This window comes from Anas acuta, chromosome 7 (assembly GCF_963932015.1).
Source record: "Anas acuta chromosome 7, bAnaAcu1.1, whole genome shotgun sequence".
Lineage (NCBI taxonomy): Eukaryota > Metazoa > Chordata > Aves > Anseriformes > Anatidae > Anas > Anas acuta.
In genome coordinates this window covers 19,087,367-19,106,853 of record NC_088985.1, presented here as the reverse complement: position 1 = coordinate 19,106,853, position 19,487 = coordinate 19,087,367, and the positions used below count along the sequence as shown (strand labels likewise).

At 43.2% G+C, this 19,487-nt stretch overlaps 1 protein-coding gene across 6 annotated transcripts in view; it reads left to right on the top strand.

Annotated features, from left to right (window-relative positions):
• Positions 1–19,487, top strand: part of WASHC2C (WASH complex subunit 2C) — a 175,892-nt gene that overhangs the window by 133,108 nt on the left and 23,297 nt on the right. For all 6 annotated transcript variants that reach the window (XM_068687725.1, XM_068687726.1, XM_068687721.1 and 3 more), the window contains exons 11-13: positions 16,447–16,515; positions 16,873–16,985; positions 18,713–18,785. In XM_068687725.1, coding sequence (XP_068543826.1) covers positions 16,447–16,515; positions 16,873–16,985; positions 18,713–18,785 — 255 coding nt within the window. The remainder of the gene's footprint in view (positions 1–16,446; positions 16,516–16,872; positions 16,986–18,712; positions 18,786–19,487) is intronic.

The window sequence follows — 19,487 nt, the reverse complement described above, 5'->3', positions numbered from 1 at the left end:
GGTCTCTACAGGCTTTTGGTCTCTATGGTCTCTATAGTGGTTTTTAGGTCTCTATGGTCTCTACAGGCTTTTGGTCTCCTTTTGGTCTCTATGGTCTTTTTTGGCCTCTATGGTCTCTGTGGTCTTTCTACTCTGTGATCTCTATGGTATTTTTATGGTCTCCATGGTCTCCCTAGTCTCTATACTCTCTGTGGTCTTTGGTCTCTATAGTCTCTGCAGTCTGTAGACTGTTTTGGTCTCTATGGCCTTTTTTTGGTCTCTGTGGTCTCTGTAGGCTCTTTTTGGTCTCTATGGTCTCTGTAGTGGTTTTTTGGTCTCTATGGTCTCTACAGTCTGTACAGGCTTTTGGTCTCCTTTTGGTCTCTATGGTCTTTTTTGGCCTCTATGGTCTCTGTGGTCTTTCTACTCTGTGATCTCAATGGTATTTTTATGGTCTCCATGGTCTCCCTAGTCTCTATAGTCTGTGTGGTCTCTTGGTGTCTATAGTCTCTGTGGTCTTTGGTCTCTATAGTCTCTGCAGTCTGTAGACTCTTTTGGTCTCTATGGCCTTTTTTTGGTCTCTGGTATCTGTAGGCTCTTTTTGGTCTCTATGGTCTCTATAGTGGTTTTTAGGTCTCTATGGTCTCTACAGGCTTTTGCTCTCTATGGTCTCTACAGTCTGTACAGGCTTTTGGTCTCCTTTTGGTCTCTATGGTCTTTTTTGGCCTCTATGGTCTCTGTGGTCTTTCTAGTCTGTGATCTCTATGGTATTTTTATGGTCTCCCTAGTCTCTATAGTCTCTGTGGTCTCTTGGTGTCTATAGTCTCTGCAGTCTGTAGACTCTTTTGGTCTCTATGGCCTTTTTTTGGTCTCTGTGGTCTCGGCAGGCTCTTTTTGGTCTCTATGGTCTCTATAGTGGTTTTTAGGTCTCTATGGTCTCTACAGGCTTTTGGTCTCTATGGTCTCTATAGTGGTTTTTAGGTCTCTATGGTCTCTACAGGCTTTTGGTCTCCTTTTGGTCTCTATGGTCTTTTTTGGCCTCTATGGTCTCTGTGGTCTTTCTACTCTGTGATCTCTATGGTATTTTTATGGTCTCCATGGTCTCCCTAGTCTCTATAGTCTCTGTGGTCTTTGGTCTCTATAGTCTCTGCAGTCTGTAGACTCTTTTAGTCTCTATGGCCTTTTTTTGGTCTCTGTGGTCTCTGTAGGCTCTTTTTGGTCTCTATGGTCTCTGTAGTGGTTTTTTGGTCTCTATGGTCTCTACAGTCTGTACAGGCTTTTGGTCTCCTTTTGGTCTCTATGGTCTTTTTTGGCCTCTATAGTCTCTGTGGTCTTTCTACTCTGTGATCTCTATGGTATTTTTATGGTCTCCATGGTCTCCCTAGTCTCTGTAGTCTCTGTGGTCTCTTGGTGTCTATAGTCTCTGTGGTCTTTGGTCTCTATAGTCTCTGCAGTCTGTAGACTCTTTTGGTCTCTATGGCCTTTTTTTGGTCTCTGGTCTCTGTAGGCTCTTTTTGGTCTCTATGGTCTGGGTAGTCTCTTTTTGGTCTTTATGGTCTCTATAGTGGTTTTTTGGTCTCTATGGTCTCTACAGGCGTTTGCTCTCTATGGTCTCTAGCGGCGTTTGCTCTCTATGGTCTCTACAGTCTGTACAGGCTTTTGGTCTCCTTTTGGTCTCTATGGTCTTTTTTGGCCTCTATGGCCTCTATGGTCTCTGTGGTCTTTCTACTCTGATCTCTATGGTATTTTTATGGTCTCCATGGTCTCCCTAGTCTCTATAGTCTCTGTGGTCTCTTGGTGTCTATAGTCTCTGTGGTCTTTGGTCTCTATAGTCTCTGCAGTCTGTAGACTCTTTTGGTCTCTATGGCCTTTTTTTGGCCTCTGTGGTCTCGGCAGGCTCTTTTTGGTCTCTATGGTCTCTATAGTGGTTTTTTGGTCTCTATGGTCTCTACAGGCTTTTGCTCTCTATGGTCTCTAGAGGCGTTTGCTCTCTATGGTCTCTACAGTCTGTACAGGCTTTTGGTCTCCTTTTGGTCTCTATGGTCTTTTTTGGCCTCTATGGTCTCTGTGGTCTTTCTACTCTGTGATCTCTATGGTATTTTTATGGTCTCCCTAGTCTCTATAGTCTCTGTGGTCTCTTGGTGTCTATAGTCTCTGCAGTCTGTAGACTCTTTTGGTCTCTATGGCCTTTTTTTGGTCTCTGTGGTCTCGGCAGGCTCTTTTTGGTCTCTATGGTCTCTATAGTGGTTTTTAGGTCTCTATGGTCTCTACAGGCTTTTGGTCTCTATGGTCTCTATAGTGGTTTTTAGGTCTCTATGGTCTCTACAGGCTTTTGGTCTCCTTTTGGTCTCTATGGTCTTTTTTGGCCTCTATGGTCTCTGTGGTCTTTCTAGTCTGTGATCTCTATGGTATTTTTATGGTCTCCATGGTCTCCCTAGTCTCTATAGTCTCTGTGGTCTTTGGTCTCTATAGTCTCTGCAGTCTGTAGACTCTTTTGGTCTCTATGGCCTTTTTTTGGTCTCTGTGGTCTCTGTAGGCTCTTTTTGGTCTCTATGGTCTCTGTAGTGGTTTTTTGGTCTCTATGGTCTCTACAGTCTGTACAGGCTTTTGGTCTCCTTTTGGGCTCTATGGTCTTTTTTGGCCTCTATAGTCTCTGTGGTCTTTCTACTCTGTGATCTCTATGGTATTTTTATGGTCTCCATGGTCTCCCTAGTCTCTGTAGTCTCTGTGGTCTCTTGGTGTCTATAGTCTCTGTGGTCTTTGGTCTCTATAGTCTCTGCAGTCTGTAGACTCTTTTGGTCTCTATGGCCTTTTTTTGGTCTCTGGTCTCTGTAGGCTCTTTTTGGTCTCTATGGTCTGGGTAGTCTCTTTTTGGTCTTTATGGTCTCTATAGTGGTTTTTTGGTCTCTATGGTCTCTACAGGCGTTTGCTCTCTATGGTCTCTAGCGGCGTTTGCTCTCTATGGTCTCTACAGTCTGTACAGGCTTTTGGTCTCCTTTTGGTCTCTATGGTCTTTTTTGGCCTCTATGGCCTCTATGGTCTCTGTGGTCTTTCTACTCTGATCTCTATGGTATTTTTATGGTCTCCATGGTCTCCCTAGTCTCTATAGTCTCTGTGGTCTCTTGGTGTCTATAGTCTCTGTGGTCTTTGGTCTCTATAGTCTCTGCAGTCTGTAGACTCTTTTGGTCTCTATGGCCTTTTTTTGGTCTCTGTGGTCTCGGCAGGCTCTTTTTGGTCTCTATGGTCTCTATAGTGGTTTTTTGGTCTCTATGGTCTCTACAGGCTTTTGCTCTCTATGGTCTCTAGAGGCGTTTGCTCTCTATGGTCTCTACAGTCTGTACAGGCTTTTGGTCTCCTTTTGGTCTCTATGGTCTTTTTTGGCCTCTATGGTCTCTGTGGTCTTTCTACTCTGTGATCTCTATGGTATTTTTATGGTCTCCCTAGTCTCTATAGTCTCTGTGGTCTCTTGGTGTCTATAGTCTCTGCAGTCTGTAGACTCTTTTGGTCTCTATGGCCTTTTTTTGGTCTCTGTGGTCTCGGCAGGCTCTTTTTGGTCTCTATGGTCTCTATAGTGGTTTTTAGGTCTCTATGGTCTCTACAGGCTTTTGGTCTCTATGGTCTCTATAGTGGTTTTTAGGTCTCTATGGTCTCTACAGGCTTTTGGTCTCCTTTTGGTCTCTATGGTCTTTTTTGGCCTCTATGGTCTCTGTGGTCTTTCTAGTCTGTGATCTCTATGGTATTTTTATGGTCTCCATGGTCTCCCTAGTCTCTATAGTCTCTGTGGTCTTTGGTCTCTATAGTCTCTGCAGTCTGTAGACTCTTTTGGTCTCTATGGCCTTTTTTTGGTCTCTGTGGTCTCTGTAGGCTCTTTTTGGTCTCTATGGTCTCTATAGTGGTTTTTTGGTCTCTATGGTCTCTACAGTCTGTACAGGCTTTTGGTCTCCTTTTGGTCTCTATGGTCTTTTTTGGCCTCTATGGTCTCTGTGGACTTTCTACTCTGTGATCTCAATGGTATTTTTATGGTCTCCATGGTCTCCCTAGTCTCTATAGTCTGTGTGGTCTCTTGGTGTCTATAGTCTCTGTGGTCTTTGGTCTCTATAGTCTCTGCAGTCTGTAGACTCTTTTGGTCTCTATGGCCTTTTTTTGGTCTCTGTGGTCTCGGCAGGCTCTTTTTGGTCTCTATGGTCTCTATAGTGGTTTTTAGGTCTCTATGGTCTCTACAGGCTTTTGGTCTCTATGGTCTCTACAGTCTGTACAGGCTTTTGGTCTCCTTTTGGTCTCTATGGTCTTTTTTGGCCTCTATGGTCTCTGTGGTCTTTCTAGTCTGTGATCTCTATGGTATTTTTATGGTCTCCCTAGTCTCTATAGTCTCTGTGGTCTCTTGGTGTCTATAGTCTCTGCAGTCTGTAGACTCTTTTGGTCTCTATGGCCTTTTTTTGGTCTCTGTGGTCTCGGCAGGCTCTTTTTGGTCTCTATGGTCTCTATAGTGGTTTTTAGGTCTCTATGGTCTCTACAGGCTTTTGGTCTCTATGGTCTCTATAGTGGTTTTTAGGTCTCTATGGTCTCTACAGGCTTTTGGTCTCCTTTTGGTCTCTATGGTCTTTTTTGGCCTCTATGGTCTCTGTGGTCTTTCTACTCTGTGATCTCTATGGTATTTTTATGGTCTCCATGGTCTCCCTAGTCTCTATAGTCTCTGTGGTCTTTGGTCTCTATAGTCTCTGCAGTCTGTAGACTGTTTTGGTCTCTATGGCCTTTTTTTGGTCTCTGTGGTCTCTGTAGGCTCTTTTTGGTCTCTATGGTCTCTATAGTGGTTTTTTGGTCTCTATGGTCTCTACAGTCTGTACAGGCTTTTGGTCTCCTTTTGGTCTCTATGGTCTTTTTTGGCCTCTATAGTCTCTGTGGTCTTTCTACTCTGTGATCTCTATGGTATTTTTATGGTCTCCATGGTCTCCCTAGTCTCTGTAGTCTCTGTGGTCTCTTGGTGTCTATAGTCTCTGTGGTCTTTGGTCTCTATAGTCTCTGCAGTCTGTAGACTCTTTTGGTCTCTATGGCCTTTTTTTGGTCTCTGGTCTCTGTAGGCTCTTTTTGGTCTCTATGGTCTGGGTAGTCTCTTTTTGGTCTTTATGGTCTCTATAGTGGTTTTTTGGTCTCTATGGTCTCTACAGGCGTTTGCTCTCTATGGTCTCTACAGGCGTTTGCTCTCTATGGTCTCTAGCGGCGTTTGCTCTCTATGGTCTCTACAGTCTGTACAGGCTTTTGGTCTCCTTTTGGTCTCTATGGTCTTTTTTGGCCTCTATGGCCTCTATGGTCTCTGTGGTCTTTCTACTCTGATCTCTATGGTATTTTTATGGTCTCCATGGTCTCCCTAGTCTCTATAGTCTGTGTGGTCTCTTGGTGTCTATAGTCTCTGTGGTCTTTGGTCTCTATAGTCTCTGCAGTCTGTAGACTCTTTTGGTCTCTATGGCCTTTTTTTGGTCTCTGTGGTCTCGGCAGGCTCTTTTTGGTCTCTATGGTCTCTATAGTGGTTTTTAGGTCTCTATGGTCTCTACAGGCTTTTGCTCTCTATGGTCTCTAGAGGCGTTTGCTCTCTATGGTTTCTATAGTCTGTACAGGCTTTTGGTCTCCTTTTGGTCTCTATGGTCTTTTTTGGCCTCTATGGCCTCTATGGTCTCTGTGGTCTTTCTACTCTGATCTCTATGGTATTTTTATGGTCTCCATGGTCTCCCTAGTCTCTATAGTCTCTGTGGTCTCTTGGTGTCTATAGTCTCTGTTGTCTTTGGTCTCTATAGTCTCTGCAGTCTGTAGACTCTTTTGGTCTCTATGGCCTTTTTTTGGTCTCTGTGGTCTCGGCAGGCTCTTTTTGGTCTCTATGGTCTCTATAGTGGTTTTTTGGTCTCTATGGTCTCTACAGGCTTTTGCTCTCTATGGTCTCTAGAGGCGTTTGCTCTCTATGGTCTCTACAGTCTGTACAGGCTTTTGGTCTCCTTTTGGTCTCTATGGTCTTTTTTGGCCTCTATGGTCTCTGTGGTCTTTCTACTCTGTGATCTCTATGGTATTTTTATGGTCTCCCTAGTCTCTATAGTCTCTGTGGTCTCTTGGTGTCTATAGTCTCTGCAGTCTGTAGACTCTTTTGGTCTCTATGGCCTTTTTTTGGTCTCTGTGGTCTCGGCAGGCTCTTTTTGGTCTCTATGGTCTCTATAGTGGTTTTTAGGTCTCTATGGTCTCTACAGGCTTTTGGTCTCTATGGTCTCTATAGTGGTTTTTAGGTCTCTATGGTCTCTACAGGCTTTTGGTCTCCTTTTGGTCTCTATGGTCTTTTTTGGCCTCTATGGTCTCTGTGGTCTTTCTAGTCTGTGATCTCTATGGTATTTTTATGGTCTCCATGGTCTCCCTAGTCTCTATAGTCTCTGTGGTCTTTGGTCTCTATAGTCTCTGCAGTCTGTAGACTCTTTTGGTCTCTATGGCCTTTTTTTGGTCTCTGTGGTCTCTGTAGGCTCTTTTTGGTCTCTATGGTCTCTATAGTGGTTTTTTGGTCTCTATGGTCTCTACAGTCTGTACAGGCTTTTGGTCTCCTTTTGGTCTCTATGGTCTTTTTTGGCCTCTATGGTCTCTGTGGACTTTCTACTCTGTGATCTCAATGGTATTTTTATGGTCTCCATGGTCTCCCTAGTCTCTATAGTCTGTGTGGTCTCTTGGTGTCTATAGTCTCTGTGGTCTTTGGTCTCTATAGTCTCTGCAGTCTGTAGACTCTTTTGGTCTCTATGGCCTTTTTTTGGTCTCTGTGGTCTCGGCAGGCTCTTTTTGGTCTCTATGGTCTCTATAGTGGTTTTTAGGTCTCTATGGTCTCTACAGGCTTTTGGTCTCTATGGTCTCTACAGTCTGTACAGGCTTTTGGTCTCCTTTTGGTCTCTATGGTCTTTTTTGGCCTCTATGGTCTCTGTGGTCTTTCTACTCTGTGATCTCTATGGTATTTTTATGGTCTCCCTAGTCTCTATAGTCTCTGTGGTCTCTTGGTGTCTATAGTCTCTGCAGTCTGTAGACTCTTTTGGTCTCTATGGCCTTTTTTTGGTCTCTGTGGTCTCGGCAGGCTCTTTTTGGTCTCTATGGTCTCTATAGTGGTTTTTAGGTCTCTATGGTCTCTACAGGCTTTTGGTCTCTATGGTCTCTATAGTGGTTTTTAGGTCTCTATGGTCTCTACAGGCTTTTGGTCTCCTTTTGGTCTCTATGGTCTTTTTTGGCCTCTATGGTCTCTGTGGTCTTTCTACTCTGTGATCTCTATGGTATTTTTATGGTCTCCATGGTCTCCCTAGTCTCTATACTCTCTGTGGTCTTTGGTCTCTATAGTCTCTGCAGTCTGTAGACTCTTTTGGTCTCTATGGCCTTTTTTTGGTCTCTGTGGTCTCTGTAGGCTCTTTTTGGTCTCTATGGTCTCTATAGTGGTTTTTTGGTCTCTATGGTCTCTACAGTCTGTACAGGCTTTTGGTCTCCTTTTGGTCTCTATGGTCTTTTTTGGCCTCTATAGTCTCTGTGGTCTTTCTACTCTGTGATCTCTATGGTATTTTTATGGTCTCCATGGTCTCCCTAGTCTCTGTAGTCTCTGTGGTCTCTTGGTGTCTATAGTCTCTGTGGTCTTTGGTCTCTATAGTCTCTGCAGTCTGTAGACTCTTTTGGTCTCTATGGCCTTTTTTTGGTCTCTGGTCTCTGTAGGCTCTTTTTGGTCTTTATGGTCTCTATAGTGGTTTTTTGGTCTCTATGGTCTCTACAGGCGTTTGCTCTCTATGGTCTCTAGCGGCGTTTGCTCTCTATGGTCTCTACAGTCTGTACAGGCTTTTGGTCTCCTTTTGGTCTCTATGGTCTTTTTTGGCCTCTATGGCCTCTATGGTCTCTGTGGTCTTTCTACTCTGATCTCTATGGTATTTTTATGGTCTCCATGGTCTCCCTAGTCTCTATAGTCTCTGTGGTCTCTTGGTGTCTATAGTCTCTGTGGTCTTTGGTCTCTATAGTCTCTGCAGTCTGTAGACTCTTTTGGTCTCTATGGCCTTTTTTTGGTCTCTGTGGTCTCGGCAGGCTCTTTTTGGTCTCTATGGTCTCTATAGTGGTTTTTTGGTCTCTATGGTCTCTACAGGCTTTTGCTCTCTATGGTCTCTAGAGGCGTTTGCTCTCTATGGTCTCTACAGTCTGTACAGGCTTTTGGTCTCCTTTTGGTCTCTATGGTCTTTTTTGGCCTCTATGGTCTCTGTGGTCTTTCTACTCTGTGATCTCTATGGTATTTTTATGGTCTCCCTAGTCTCTATAGTCTCTGTGGTCTCTTGGTGTCTATAGTCTCTGCAGTCTGTAGACTCTTTTGGTCTCTATGGCCTTTTTTTGGTCTCTGTGGTCTCGGCAGGCTCTTTTTGGTCTCTATGGTCTCTATAGTGGTTTTTAGGTCTCTATGGTCTCTACAGGCTTTTGGTCTCTATGGTCTCTATAGTGGTTTTTAGGTCTCTATGGTCTCTACAGGCTTTTGGTCTCCTTTTGGTCTCTATGGTCTTTTTTGGCCTCTATGGTCTCTGTGGTCTTTCTACTCTGTGATCTCAATGGTATTTTTATGGTCTCCATGGTCTCCCTAGTCTCTATAGTCTGTGTGGTCTCTTGGTGTCTATAGTCTCTGTGGTCTTTGGTCTCTATAGTCTCTGCAGTCTGTAGACTCTTTTGGTCTCTATGGCCTTTTTTTGGTCTCTGTGGTCTCTGTAGGCTCTTTTTGGTCTCTATGGTCTGGGTAGTCTCTTTTTGGTCTCTATGGTCTCTATAGTGGTTTTTTGGTCTCTATGGTCTCTACAGGCGTTTGCTCTCTATGGTCTCTAGCGGCGTTTGTTCTCTATGGTCTCTACAGTCTGTACAGGCTTTTGGTCTCCTTTTGGTCTCTATGGTCTTTTTTGGCCTCTATGGCCTCTATGGTCTCTGTGGTCTTTCTACTCTGATCTCTATGGTATTTTTATGGTCTCCATGGTCTCCCTAGTCTCTATAGTCTGTGTGGTCTCTTGGTGTCTATAGTCTCTGTGGTCTTTGGTCTCTATAGTCTCTGCAGTCTGTAGACTCTTTTGGTCTCTATGGCCTTTTTTTGGTCTCTGTGGTCTCTGTAGGCTCTTTTTGGTCTCTATGGTCTCTATAGTGGTTTTTTGGTCTCTATGGTCTCTACAGTCTGTACAGGCTTTTGGTCTCCTTTTGGTCTCTATGGTCTTTTTTGGCCTCTATGGTCTCTGTGGTCTTTCTACTCTGTGATCTCAATGGTATTTTTATGGTCTCCATGGTCTCCCTAGTCTCTATAGTCTGTGTGGTCTCTTGGTGTCTATAGTCTCTGTGGTCTTTGGTCTCTATAGTCTCTGCAGTCTGTAGACTCTTTTGGTCTCTATGGCCTTTTTTTGGTCTCTGTGGTCTCGGCAGGCTCTTTTTGGTCTCTATGGTCTCTATAGTGGTTTTTAGGTCTCTATGGTCTCTACAGGCTTTTGGTCTCTATGGTCTCTACAGTCTGTACAGGCTTTTGGTCTCCTTTTGGTCTCTATGGTCTTTTTTGGCCTCTATGGTCTCTGTGGTCTTTCTACTCTGTGATCTCTATGGTATTTTTATGGTCTCCCTAGTCTCTATAGTCTCTGTGGTCTCTTGGTGTCTATAGTCTCTGCAGTCTGTAGACTCTTTTGGTCTCTATGGCCTTTTTTTGGTCTCTGTGGTCTCGGCAGGCTCTTTTTGGTCTCTATGGTCTCTATAGTGGTTTTTAGGTCTCTATGGTCGCTACAGGCTTTTGGTCTCTATGGTCTCTATAGTGGTTTTTAGGTCTCTATGGTCTCTACAGGCTTTTGGTCTCCTTTTGGTCTCTATGGTCTTTTTTGGCCTCTATGGCCTCTGTGGTCTTTCTACTCTGTGATCTCTATGGTATTTTTATGGTCTCCATGGTCTCCCTAGTCTCTATACTCTCTGTGGTCTTTGGTCTCTATAGTCTCTGCAGTCTGTAGACTCTTTTGGTCTCTATGGCCTTTTTTTGGTCTCTGTGGTCTCGGCAGGCTCTTTTTGGTCTCTATGGTCTCTATAGTGGTTTTTTGGTCTCTATGGTCTCTACAGTCTGTACAGGCTTTTGGTCTCCTTTTGGTCTCTATGGTCTTTTTTGGCCTCTATAGTCTCTGTGGTCTTTCTACTCTGTGATCTCTATGGTATTTTTATGGTCTCCATGGTCTCCCTAGTCTCTGTAGTCTCTGTGGTCTCTTGGTGTCTATAGTCTCTGTGGTCTTTGGTCTCTATAGTCTCTGCAGTCTGTAGACTCTTTTGGTCTCTATGGCCTTTTTTTGGTCTCTGGTCTCTGTAGGCTCTTTTTGGTCTCTATGGTCTGGGTAGTCTCTTTTTGGTCTTTATGGTCTCTATAGTGGTTTTTTGGTCTCTATGGTCTCTACAGGCGTTTGCTCTCTATGGTCTCTACAGGCGTTTGCTCTCTATGGTCTCTAGCGGCGTTTGCTCTCTATGGTCTCTACAGTCTGTACAGGCTTTTGGTCTCCTTTTGGTCTTTGTGGTCTTTTTTGGCCTCTATGGCCTCTATGGTCTCTGTGGTCTTTCTACTCTGATCTCTATGGTATTTTTATGGTCTCCATGGTCTCCCTAGTCTCTATAGTCTCTGTGGTCTCTTGGTGTCTATAGTCTCTGTGGTCTTTGGTCTCTATAGTCTCTGCAGTCTGTAGACTCTTTTGGTCTCTATGGCCTTTTTTTGGTCTCTGTGGTCTCGGCAGGCTCTTTTTGGTCTCTATGGTCTCTATAGTGGTTTTTTGGTCTCTATGGTCTCTACAGGCTTTTGCTCTCTATGGTCTCTAGAGGCGTTTGCTCTCTATGGTCTCTACAGTCTGTACAGGCTTTTGGTCTCCTTTTGGTCTCTATGGTCTTTTTTGGCCTCTATGGTCTCTGTGGTCTTTCTACTCTGTGATCTCTATGGTATTTTTATGGTCTCCCTAGTCTCTATAGTCTCTGTGGTCTCTTGGTGTCTATAGTCTCTGCAGTCTGTAGACTCTTTTGGTCTCTATGGCCTTTTTTTGGTCTCTGTGGTCTCGGCAGGCTCTTTTTGGTCTCTATGGTCTCTATAGTGGTTTTTAGGTCTCTATGGTCTCTACAGGCTTTTGGTCTCTATGGTCTCTATAGTGGTTTTTAGGTCTCTATGGTCTCTACAGGCTTTTGGTCTCCTTTTGGTCTCTATGGTCTTTTTTGGCCTCTATGGTCTCTGTGGTCTTTCTACTCTGTGATCTCAATGGTATTTTTATGGTCTCCATGGTCTCCCTAGTCTCTATAGTCTGTGTGGTCTCTTGGTGTCTATAGTCTCTGTGGTCTTTGGTCTCTATAGTCTCTGCAGTCTGTAGACTCTTTTGGTCTCTATGGCCTTTTTTTGGTCTCTGTGGTCTCTGTAGGCTCTTTTTGGTCTCTATGGTCTCTATAGTGGTTTTTTGGTCTCTATGGTCTCTACAGTCTGTACAGGCTTTTGGTCTCCTTTTGGTCTCTATGGTCTTTTTTGGCCTCTATGGTCTCTGTGGTCTTTCTACTCTGTGATCTCAATGGTATTTTTATGGTCTCCATGGTCTCCCTAGTCTCTATAGTCTGTGTGGTCTCTTGGTGTCTATAGTCTCTGTGGTCTTTGGTCTCTATAGTCTCTGCAGTCTGTAGACTCTTTTGGTCTCTATGGCCTTTTTTTGGTCTCTGTGGTCTCGGCAGGCTCTTTTTGGTCTCTATGGTCTCTATAGTGGTTTTTAGGTCTCTATGGTCTCTACAGGCTTTTGGTCTCTATGGTCTCTATAGTGGTTTTTAGGTCTCTATGGTCTCTACAGGCTTTTGGTCTCCTTTTGGTCTCTATGGTCTTTTTTGGCCTCTATGGTCTCTGTGGTCTTTCTAGTCTGTGATCTCTATGGTATTTTTATGGTCTCCATGGTCTCCCTAGTCTCTATAGTCTCTGTGGTCTTTGGTCTCTATAGTCTCTGCAGTCTGTAGACTCTTTTGGTCTCTATGGCCTTTTTTTGGTCTCTGTGGTCTCTGTAGGCTCTTTTTGGTCTCTATGGTCTCTATAGTGGTTTTTTGGTCTCTATGGTCTCTACAGTCTGTACAGGCTTTTGGTCTCCTTTTGGTCTCTATGGTCTTTTTTGGCCTCTATGGTCTCTGTGGTCTTTCTACTCTGTGATCTCAATGGTATTTTTATGGTCTCCATGGTCTCCCTAGTCTCTATAGTCTGTGTGGTCTCTTGGTGTCTATAGTCTCTGTGGTCTTTGGTCTCTATAGTCTCTGCAGTCTGTAGACTCTTTTGGTCTCTATGGCCTTTTTTTGGTCTCTGTGGTCTCGGCAGGCTCTTTTTGGTCTCTATGGTCTCTATAGTGGTTTTTAGGTCTCTATGGTCTCTACAGGCTTTTGGTCTCTATGGTCTCTACAGTCTGTACAGGCTTTTGGTCTCCTTTTGGTCTCTATGGTCTTTTTTGGCCTCTATGGTCTCTGTGGTCTTTCTACTCTGTGATCTCTATGGTATTTTTATGGTCTCCCTAGTCTCTATAGTCTCTGTGGTCTTTGGTCTCTATAGTCTCTGCAGTCTGTAGACTCTTTTGGTCTCTATGGCCTTTTTTTGGTCTCTGTGGTCTCGGCAGGCTCTTTTTGGTCTCTATGGTCTCTATAGTGGTTTTTAGGTCTCTATGGTCGCTACAGGCTTTTGGTCTCTAATGGTCTCTATAGTGGTTTTTAGGTCTCTATGGTCTCTACAGGCTTTTGGTCTCCTTTTGGTCTCTATGGTCTTTTTTGGCCTCTATGGTCTCTGTGGTCTTTCTAGTCTGTGATCTCTATGGTATTTTTATGGTCTCCATGGTCTCCCTAGTCTCTATAGTCTCTGTGGTCTTTGGTCTCTATAGTCTCTGCAGTCTGTAGACTCTTTTGGTCTCTATGGCCTTTTTTTGGTCTCTGTGGTCTCTGTAGGCTCTTTTTGGTCTCTATGGTCTCTATAGTGGTTTTTTGGTCTCTATGGTCTCTACAGTCTGTACAGGCTTTTGGTCTCCTTTTGGTCTCTATGGTCTTTTTTGGCCTCTATAGTCTCTGTGGTCTTTCTACTCTGTGATCTCTATGGTATTTTTATGGTCTCCATGGTCTCCCTAGTCTCTATAGTCTCTGTGGTCTCTTGGTGTCTATAGTCTCTGTGGTCTTTGGTCTCTATAGTCTCTGCAGTCTGTAGACTCTTTTGGTCTCTATGGTCTTTTTTGGTCTCTGTGGTCTCTGTAGGCTCTTTTTGGTCTCTATGGTCTCTATAGTGGTTTTTTGGTCTCTATGGTCTCTACAGGCTTTTGGTCTCTATGGTCTCTACAGGCTTTTGGTCTCTATGGTCTCTACAGTCTGTACAGGCTTTTGGTCTCCTTTTGGTCTCTATGGTCTTTTTTGGCCTCTATGGTCTCTGTGGTCTTTCTAGTCTGTGATATCTATGGTATTTTTATGGTCTCCATGGTCTCCCTAGTCTCTATAGTCTCTGTGGTCTTTGGTCTCTATAGTCTCTGCAGTCTGTAGACTCTTTTGGTCTCTATGGCCTTTTTTTGGTCTCTGTGGTCTCTGTAGGCTCTTTTTGGTCTCTATGGTCTCTATAGTGGTTTTTTGGTCTCTATGGTCTCTACAGTCTGTACAGGCTTTTGGTCTCCTTTTGGTCTCTATGGTCTTTTTTGGCCTCTATAGTCTCTGTGGTCTTTCTACTCTGTGATCTCTATGGTATTTTTATGGTCTCCATGGTCTCCCTAGTCTCTATAGTCTCTGTGGTCTCTTGGTGTCTATAGTCTCTGTGGTCTTTGGTCTCTATAGTCTCTGCAGTCTGTAGACTCTTTTGGTCTCTATGGCCATTTTTTGGTCTCTGTGGTCTCTGTAGTCTCTTTTTGGTCTCTATGGTCTCTGTAGTGGTTTTTTGGTCTCTATGGGCTCTACAGGCTTTTGGTCTCTATGGGCTCTACAGTCTGTACAGGCTTTTGGTCTCCTTTTGGTCTCTATGGTCTTTTTTGGCCTCTATGGTCTCTGTGGTCTTTCTACTCTGTGATCTCTATGGTATTTTTATGGTCTCCATGGTCTCCCTAGTCTCTATAGTCTCTGTGGTCTCTTGGTGTCTATAGTCTCTGTGGTCTTTGGTCTCTATAGTCTCTGCAGTCTGTAGACTCTTTTGGTCTCTATGGCCTTTTTTTGGTCTCTGTGGTCTCGGCAGGCTCTTTTTGGTCTCTATGGTCTCTGTAGTGGTTTTCTGGTCTCTATGGTCTCTCCAGTCTGTACAGGCTTTTGGTCTCCTTTTGGTCTCTATGGTCTTTTTTGGCCTCTATGGTCTCTGTGGTCTTTCTACTCTGTGATCTCAATGGTATTTTTATGGTCTCCATGGTCTCTATAGTCTCTGTGGTCTCCCTAGTCTCTATACTCTCTGTGGTCTTTGGTCTCTATAGTCTCTGCAGTCTGTAGACTCTTTTGGTCTCTATGGCCTTTTTTTGGTCTCTGTGGTCTCGGCAGGCTCTTTTTGGTCTCTATGGTCTCTGTAGTGGTTTTTTGGTCTCTATGGTCTCTACAGTCGGTACATGCTTTTGGTCTCCTTTTGGTCTCTATGGTCTTTTTTGGCCTCTATGGTCTCTGTGGTCTTTCTACTCTGTGATCTCTATGGTATTTTTATGGTCTCCATGGTCTCCATAGTCTCTATAGTCTCTGTGGTCTCTTGGTGTCTATAGTCTCTGTGGTCTTTGGTCTCTATAGTCTCTGCAGTCTGTAGACTCTTTTGGTCTCTATGGCCTTTTTTTGGTCTCTGTGGTCTCTGTAGTCTCTTTTTGGTCTCTATGGTCTCTATAGTGGTTTTTTGGTCTCTATGGTCTCTACAGGCTTTAGGTCTCTATGGTCTCTACAGGCGTTTGCTCTCTATAGTCTCTAGCGGCGTTTGCTCTCTATGGTCTCTACAGTCGGTACAGGCTTTTGGTCTCCTTTTGGTCTCTATGGTCTTTTTTGGCCTCTATGGTCTCTGTGGTCTTTCTACTCTGTGATCTCTATGGTATTTTTATGGTCTCCCTAGTCTCTATAGTCTCTGTGGTCTCTTGGTGTCTATAGTCTCTGTGGTCTTTGGTCTCTATAGTCTCTGCAGTCTGTACACTCTTTTGGTCTCTATGGCCTCTTTTTGGTCTCTGTGGTCTTTCTACTCTGTGATCTCTATGGTATTTTTATGGTCTCCATGGTCTCCCTAGTCTCTATAGTCTCTGTGGTCTCTTGGTGTCTATAGTCTCTGTGGTCTTTGGTCTCTATAGTCTCTGCAGTCTGTAGACTCTTTTGGTCTCTATGGCCTTTTTTTGGTCTCTGTGGTCTCGGTAGTCTCTTTTTGGTCTCTATGGTCTCTATAGTGGTTTTTTTGGTCTCTATGGTCTCTACAGGCTTTTGGTCTCTATGGTCTCTACAGTCTGTACAGGCTTTTGGTCTCCTTTTGGTCTCTATGGTCTTTTTTGGCCTCTATGGCCTCTATGGTCTCTGTGGTCTTTCTACTCTGTGATCTCTATGGTATTTTTATGGTCTCCATGGTCTCCCTAGTCTCTATAGTCTCTGTGGTCTCTTGGTGTCTATAGTCTCTGTGGTCTTTGGTCTCTATAGTCTCTACAGTCTTTTGGTCTCTGTGGACTTTATTTGGTCTCTTTTTTGATCTCTATTTTTGGTCTGTTCTTTGGTCTTTTTTTTTTTGGCCTCTATGGTCTTTTTTTTGGACTCTGTGGTCTCTACCGTCTCTTGGTCTCTGTGTTCATTGTGGTCTCTTGGTCTCTGTAGTCTCTGTTGGTCTCTGTGGTCTCTATAGTCTTTTGTTTTCTATATTCTCTATAGTCTTTTTTTGGTGTATATGGTCTCTACGGTCTCTGTATTGTTTTCGTGTTTATAGTCTCTACGGTCTTTTGGTCTCTGTGGTCGTTACAGTCTTTTGGTCTCTATATGTATTTGTTCTTACTTGGTTCAAGCAGTCTAGCTAGGATTTTGGATGTTGGAGTACTAAAAGCTATCAGATTAACTTCTTACTGAGTTAGAGGCAAGTCTTCTGTTTATTGAAATAACCTTGTTGAGTGATGAGAGGGAGGGAATAAAACTTACGGATTTGTAACTGAATCATGGCATGACATATGTCTGCAGCCATTTGAGGTGCTCAAAGGTTCTGTATGCCCCGTGTGGGAGCTGTACCATCTGTAATGCTGCATTGCTCTCTGCCGTCTTGGGTGATGCTAGTCAGTGTGTGGGCAACCATGTTGAACCTATAGCGTCTGCCAGAACGATGCCATTATGATTTCAAGTGTGTATTTTAGAATCTGTACCTTATAGAATTGCTTCAGTGGGTTGATTATACATACGTGAAGACATATAATCCAGCTTGATTATATTACTTTTTTAAGGTTCTTTTCACTATAGGTTGAGCACAGGTTACAAGTAACATTTCATTCATTTGAACTTTTCTTCATAAAGCCCTGTCACCAGAGACTAAAACAAGGAAAATCCCAAAAGAGAAGAAGGAAGCTAGAGTTCCATCAGATGGTAGGATTTCCTCTTGTTTTTCAGTCATTGGCTGGATTGTAAGACACTGCTTTAGAAAATGTGGTATCTGCAGTAGAAACTGGGTGGGATATCAGTGAACATCCTTCAGGGTGAGTGTGTACACAAATCTAGGTTGTGCTGCATGTGCCAAACAGGGCCAGAAATAGGCCTAGTGAGAGTTTCTTAAATGGGGCATTGTGGAGTAACCATGTACAACCTGATCCATCTACAGCACCTTCTCTGTATGTATCATCTTTATAAGAGGGAGGGGCTGGAATTATACTAGTTCTTGTTTTGGCTGTCCCTTTATCCCATTTCCTCAAATTATTCACAGCTCTTGGTTCTTGTGCTTTCTAGATGATGATGATGACATATTCAAGCCTCCTAAGCTGACCGATGAAGACTTCACACCGTTTGGTTCAAGGGGTGGACTCTTCAGTGGTGGGACAGGTCTCTTTGATGATGATGAGGTGAGAATGCAAGAGAGGATAGAAATAGCGATGTGTGTGTGTCTTACAAAAAAAACACAACCTCAGAACCCCATCTCTGGACAGCAGTGAGACGAAGCAACATGTTGTTGCTTGGTAACATTCAGGCATAATAGGACAGTGTTATCTTTCCAGTGGAGAAAGAAAACCACACAAGTAAGATGCTTGTGTTTCTCTTGGCGCAAAGCCCTCTCTTCTGCAATGGTGCTGATAGAAATTCAAATGTTGTCCTGGCATTACGCTAGAGTGGTTCTGATTCCAGCAGAGTATGCTCAGTACCTCACTTCTGTCTGTGGAGGTAAACCGAACACCATACGGTTTGTTCATCTTAAAACAAAGGATTTATATTAAAATTAATAAGGTTTAAGAATCTTACTGTAAAGCTGTGTAAAATAAATTATTGCATCTGATTCTATCATGCAGCTGATACTACTAACACTTCAGCTTTGTCCAAAATGGTAGGTAAATCACTGCATTTGCAGGGTGTTATATTTCTAGTTATAACTAGAGGAACAAAAATTATATTTTCCTTGGAGCCAAGGAGGCTGTTGGACTGAATTTGGGAGGAGACCTCATGTACACCTGACTTAAAGCTTACTGTGCCAATCTGCTGGAATATATCCAACAAGCACTGGTCAAGGGTGTTGTGTGATGGGAAGAGGATAGTTCTGTGCAATGCTTTCCACTCAGGTGTGGCCATTATTTGGAGGAAAATTACCAAAACAAAACAAAACACAACTAGCAGGCTTTCTTTTTAAGTGGCAGCTAACAGCTTTAAAAAAAAATAAAATCTGGTACTGTTAGCCAGCTTTATGTCAGTGCAAATTCAGATGAAGGTATCGTTAAACTCTATTGCTTACTTATTATCAAGCAGTTTTCCTTATCCTGCTAGATACAGGACAGCCAAGCAGACGTCTCTGAGTGTTGCCTGCCCACATATACATAGTATTTTTCTGTTAGCTGAAAAATCATCTAGGAACGGTAACATATCTTCATTTACCTTATACAGTGGAGGAGGCCTTACTGAACCAGAAGGCAGACACAGGTTTCTTCTGGGTTTGGATGTACTAAAAATGGGTTTGTTTCTGTTTAACTGCTGTTCTGTGTGCTGTAAGAGTTTGCTACCCTGGGTTGTGAAGCGAAGGGGAGTGACCCGTGACGTGTGCTGCTCCTCAAAGACTCTTATGCGAGGGTCTTGCAATGTTCTTGAGCTATAATGTATATATCTGCACCAAATTAGTGTTTTGGAGACTCATTGGCAACAATATAAATCATTCATCTTATGCACATGAAATTCAGGAGTATTTTTATGTGTGTCCTGACCTGAATTCTTCCTTTAAACCTTACTATGTAAGCCTTAATAGGAAAGCTTGGAGGAAATGTAACCAGGACCTAAACAGCTGTAGTTTAATTAGTGTAAGCCCTTGAAGAGGTGCAAATGAAAGTTCATTCTTTCTCTTTGGTAAACACACTGATAATCAGAGTGAATTGCAGTGTAAATTCAACTTTAGAAAAAGCTACCTTTCTGAATGTCTGTGCTCAGGTTAACTCTTGAGTAGCTGGGTTTAAGTATGTATGTGCAGACATACCATTGGGAAGGGAGTGGTGGTTACCTCTGTCTTGGCTCAGAAGGGGATATTCTGTGTGAAAAAGTTGACATCTGTCTTCTATAACAGACAAATTCACCATTCATTTTTGTCTATTACTAGAGTGATCTTTTTGCTGAGGTACCACAAGGAGAAGAATCAAAACAGCAAGAGGAACAAGTCATGATAAATGAAGGTAAGAACCAACTCTGCAGTCCTGTCTATGCTGGGATTTATCACAGCTAGCGGGTAGTGTGTTGTTCTTTCTGAATTGGGAAGTCTGAAGTAGCAATTGTTGGCAGCTCTCTTCCCCAATCTTGATAGAGAACAGCTATGTTTTCTTCGAATTTTACACATTTGTTCACTGTGATCCTTTACACATACCTGTTCTTTTGGAGCTAAAAATGAGATCTTTGCTGGTATTGGCAGAGCTGCATACAATGGGTTCCTGTTGCTGAAGAGTACTTTGCAGTGTCCGGTGGTGGGTTTGAGTGGGGTCAAGATTGATCCTCACAGCTTGGTGAATGCGTAAGTTTCACATTAGCTATATAGCCAGATTCTTCAGGAATCTGATGCATTCTGTACTGCAGTGGCTTTTGTTGAAGCATTGTATTAGTTGAAATTTCATATATGGCTTTGGACACTAAGACATTTTGGTTTAGGCACATTGTGTTGAAGTGGTTTCAAATATGTGAATGTCAACCCTTGTAAATACTGCTGTGTGTAGATGTGTTCCATATTTGTAAGCTTTGGTTTCATAGGCAAGTTTTAATGGACCACGGAAAGCTAGACTGTTCTTATATGTATCTGCAAAAAGAAAGAGGTTCAAGGAGAATGTCTAAAGACTTCTGTGCCACTGAGCAAAAACTGGAGCTCAGAAGACTTCTCAGATTCCTAT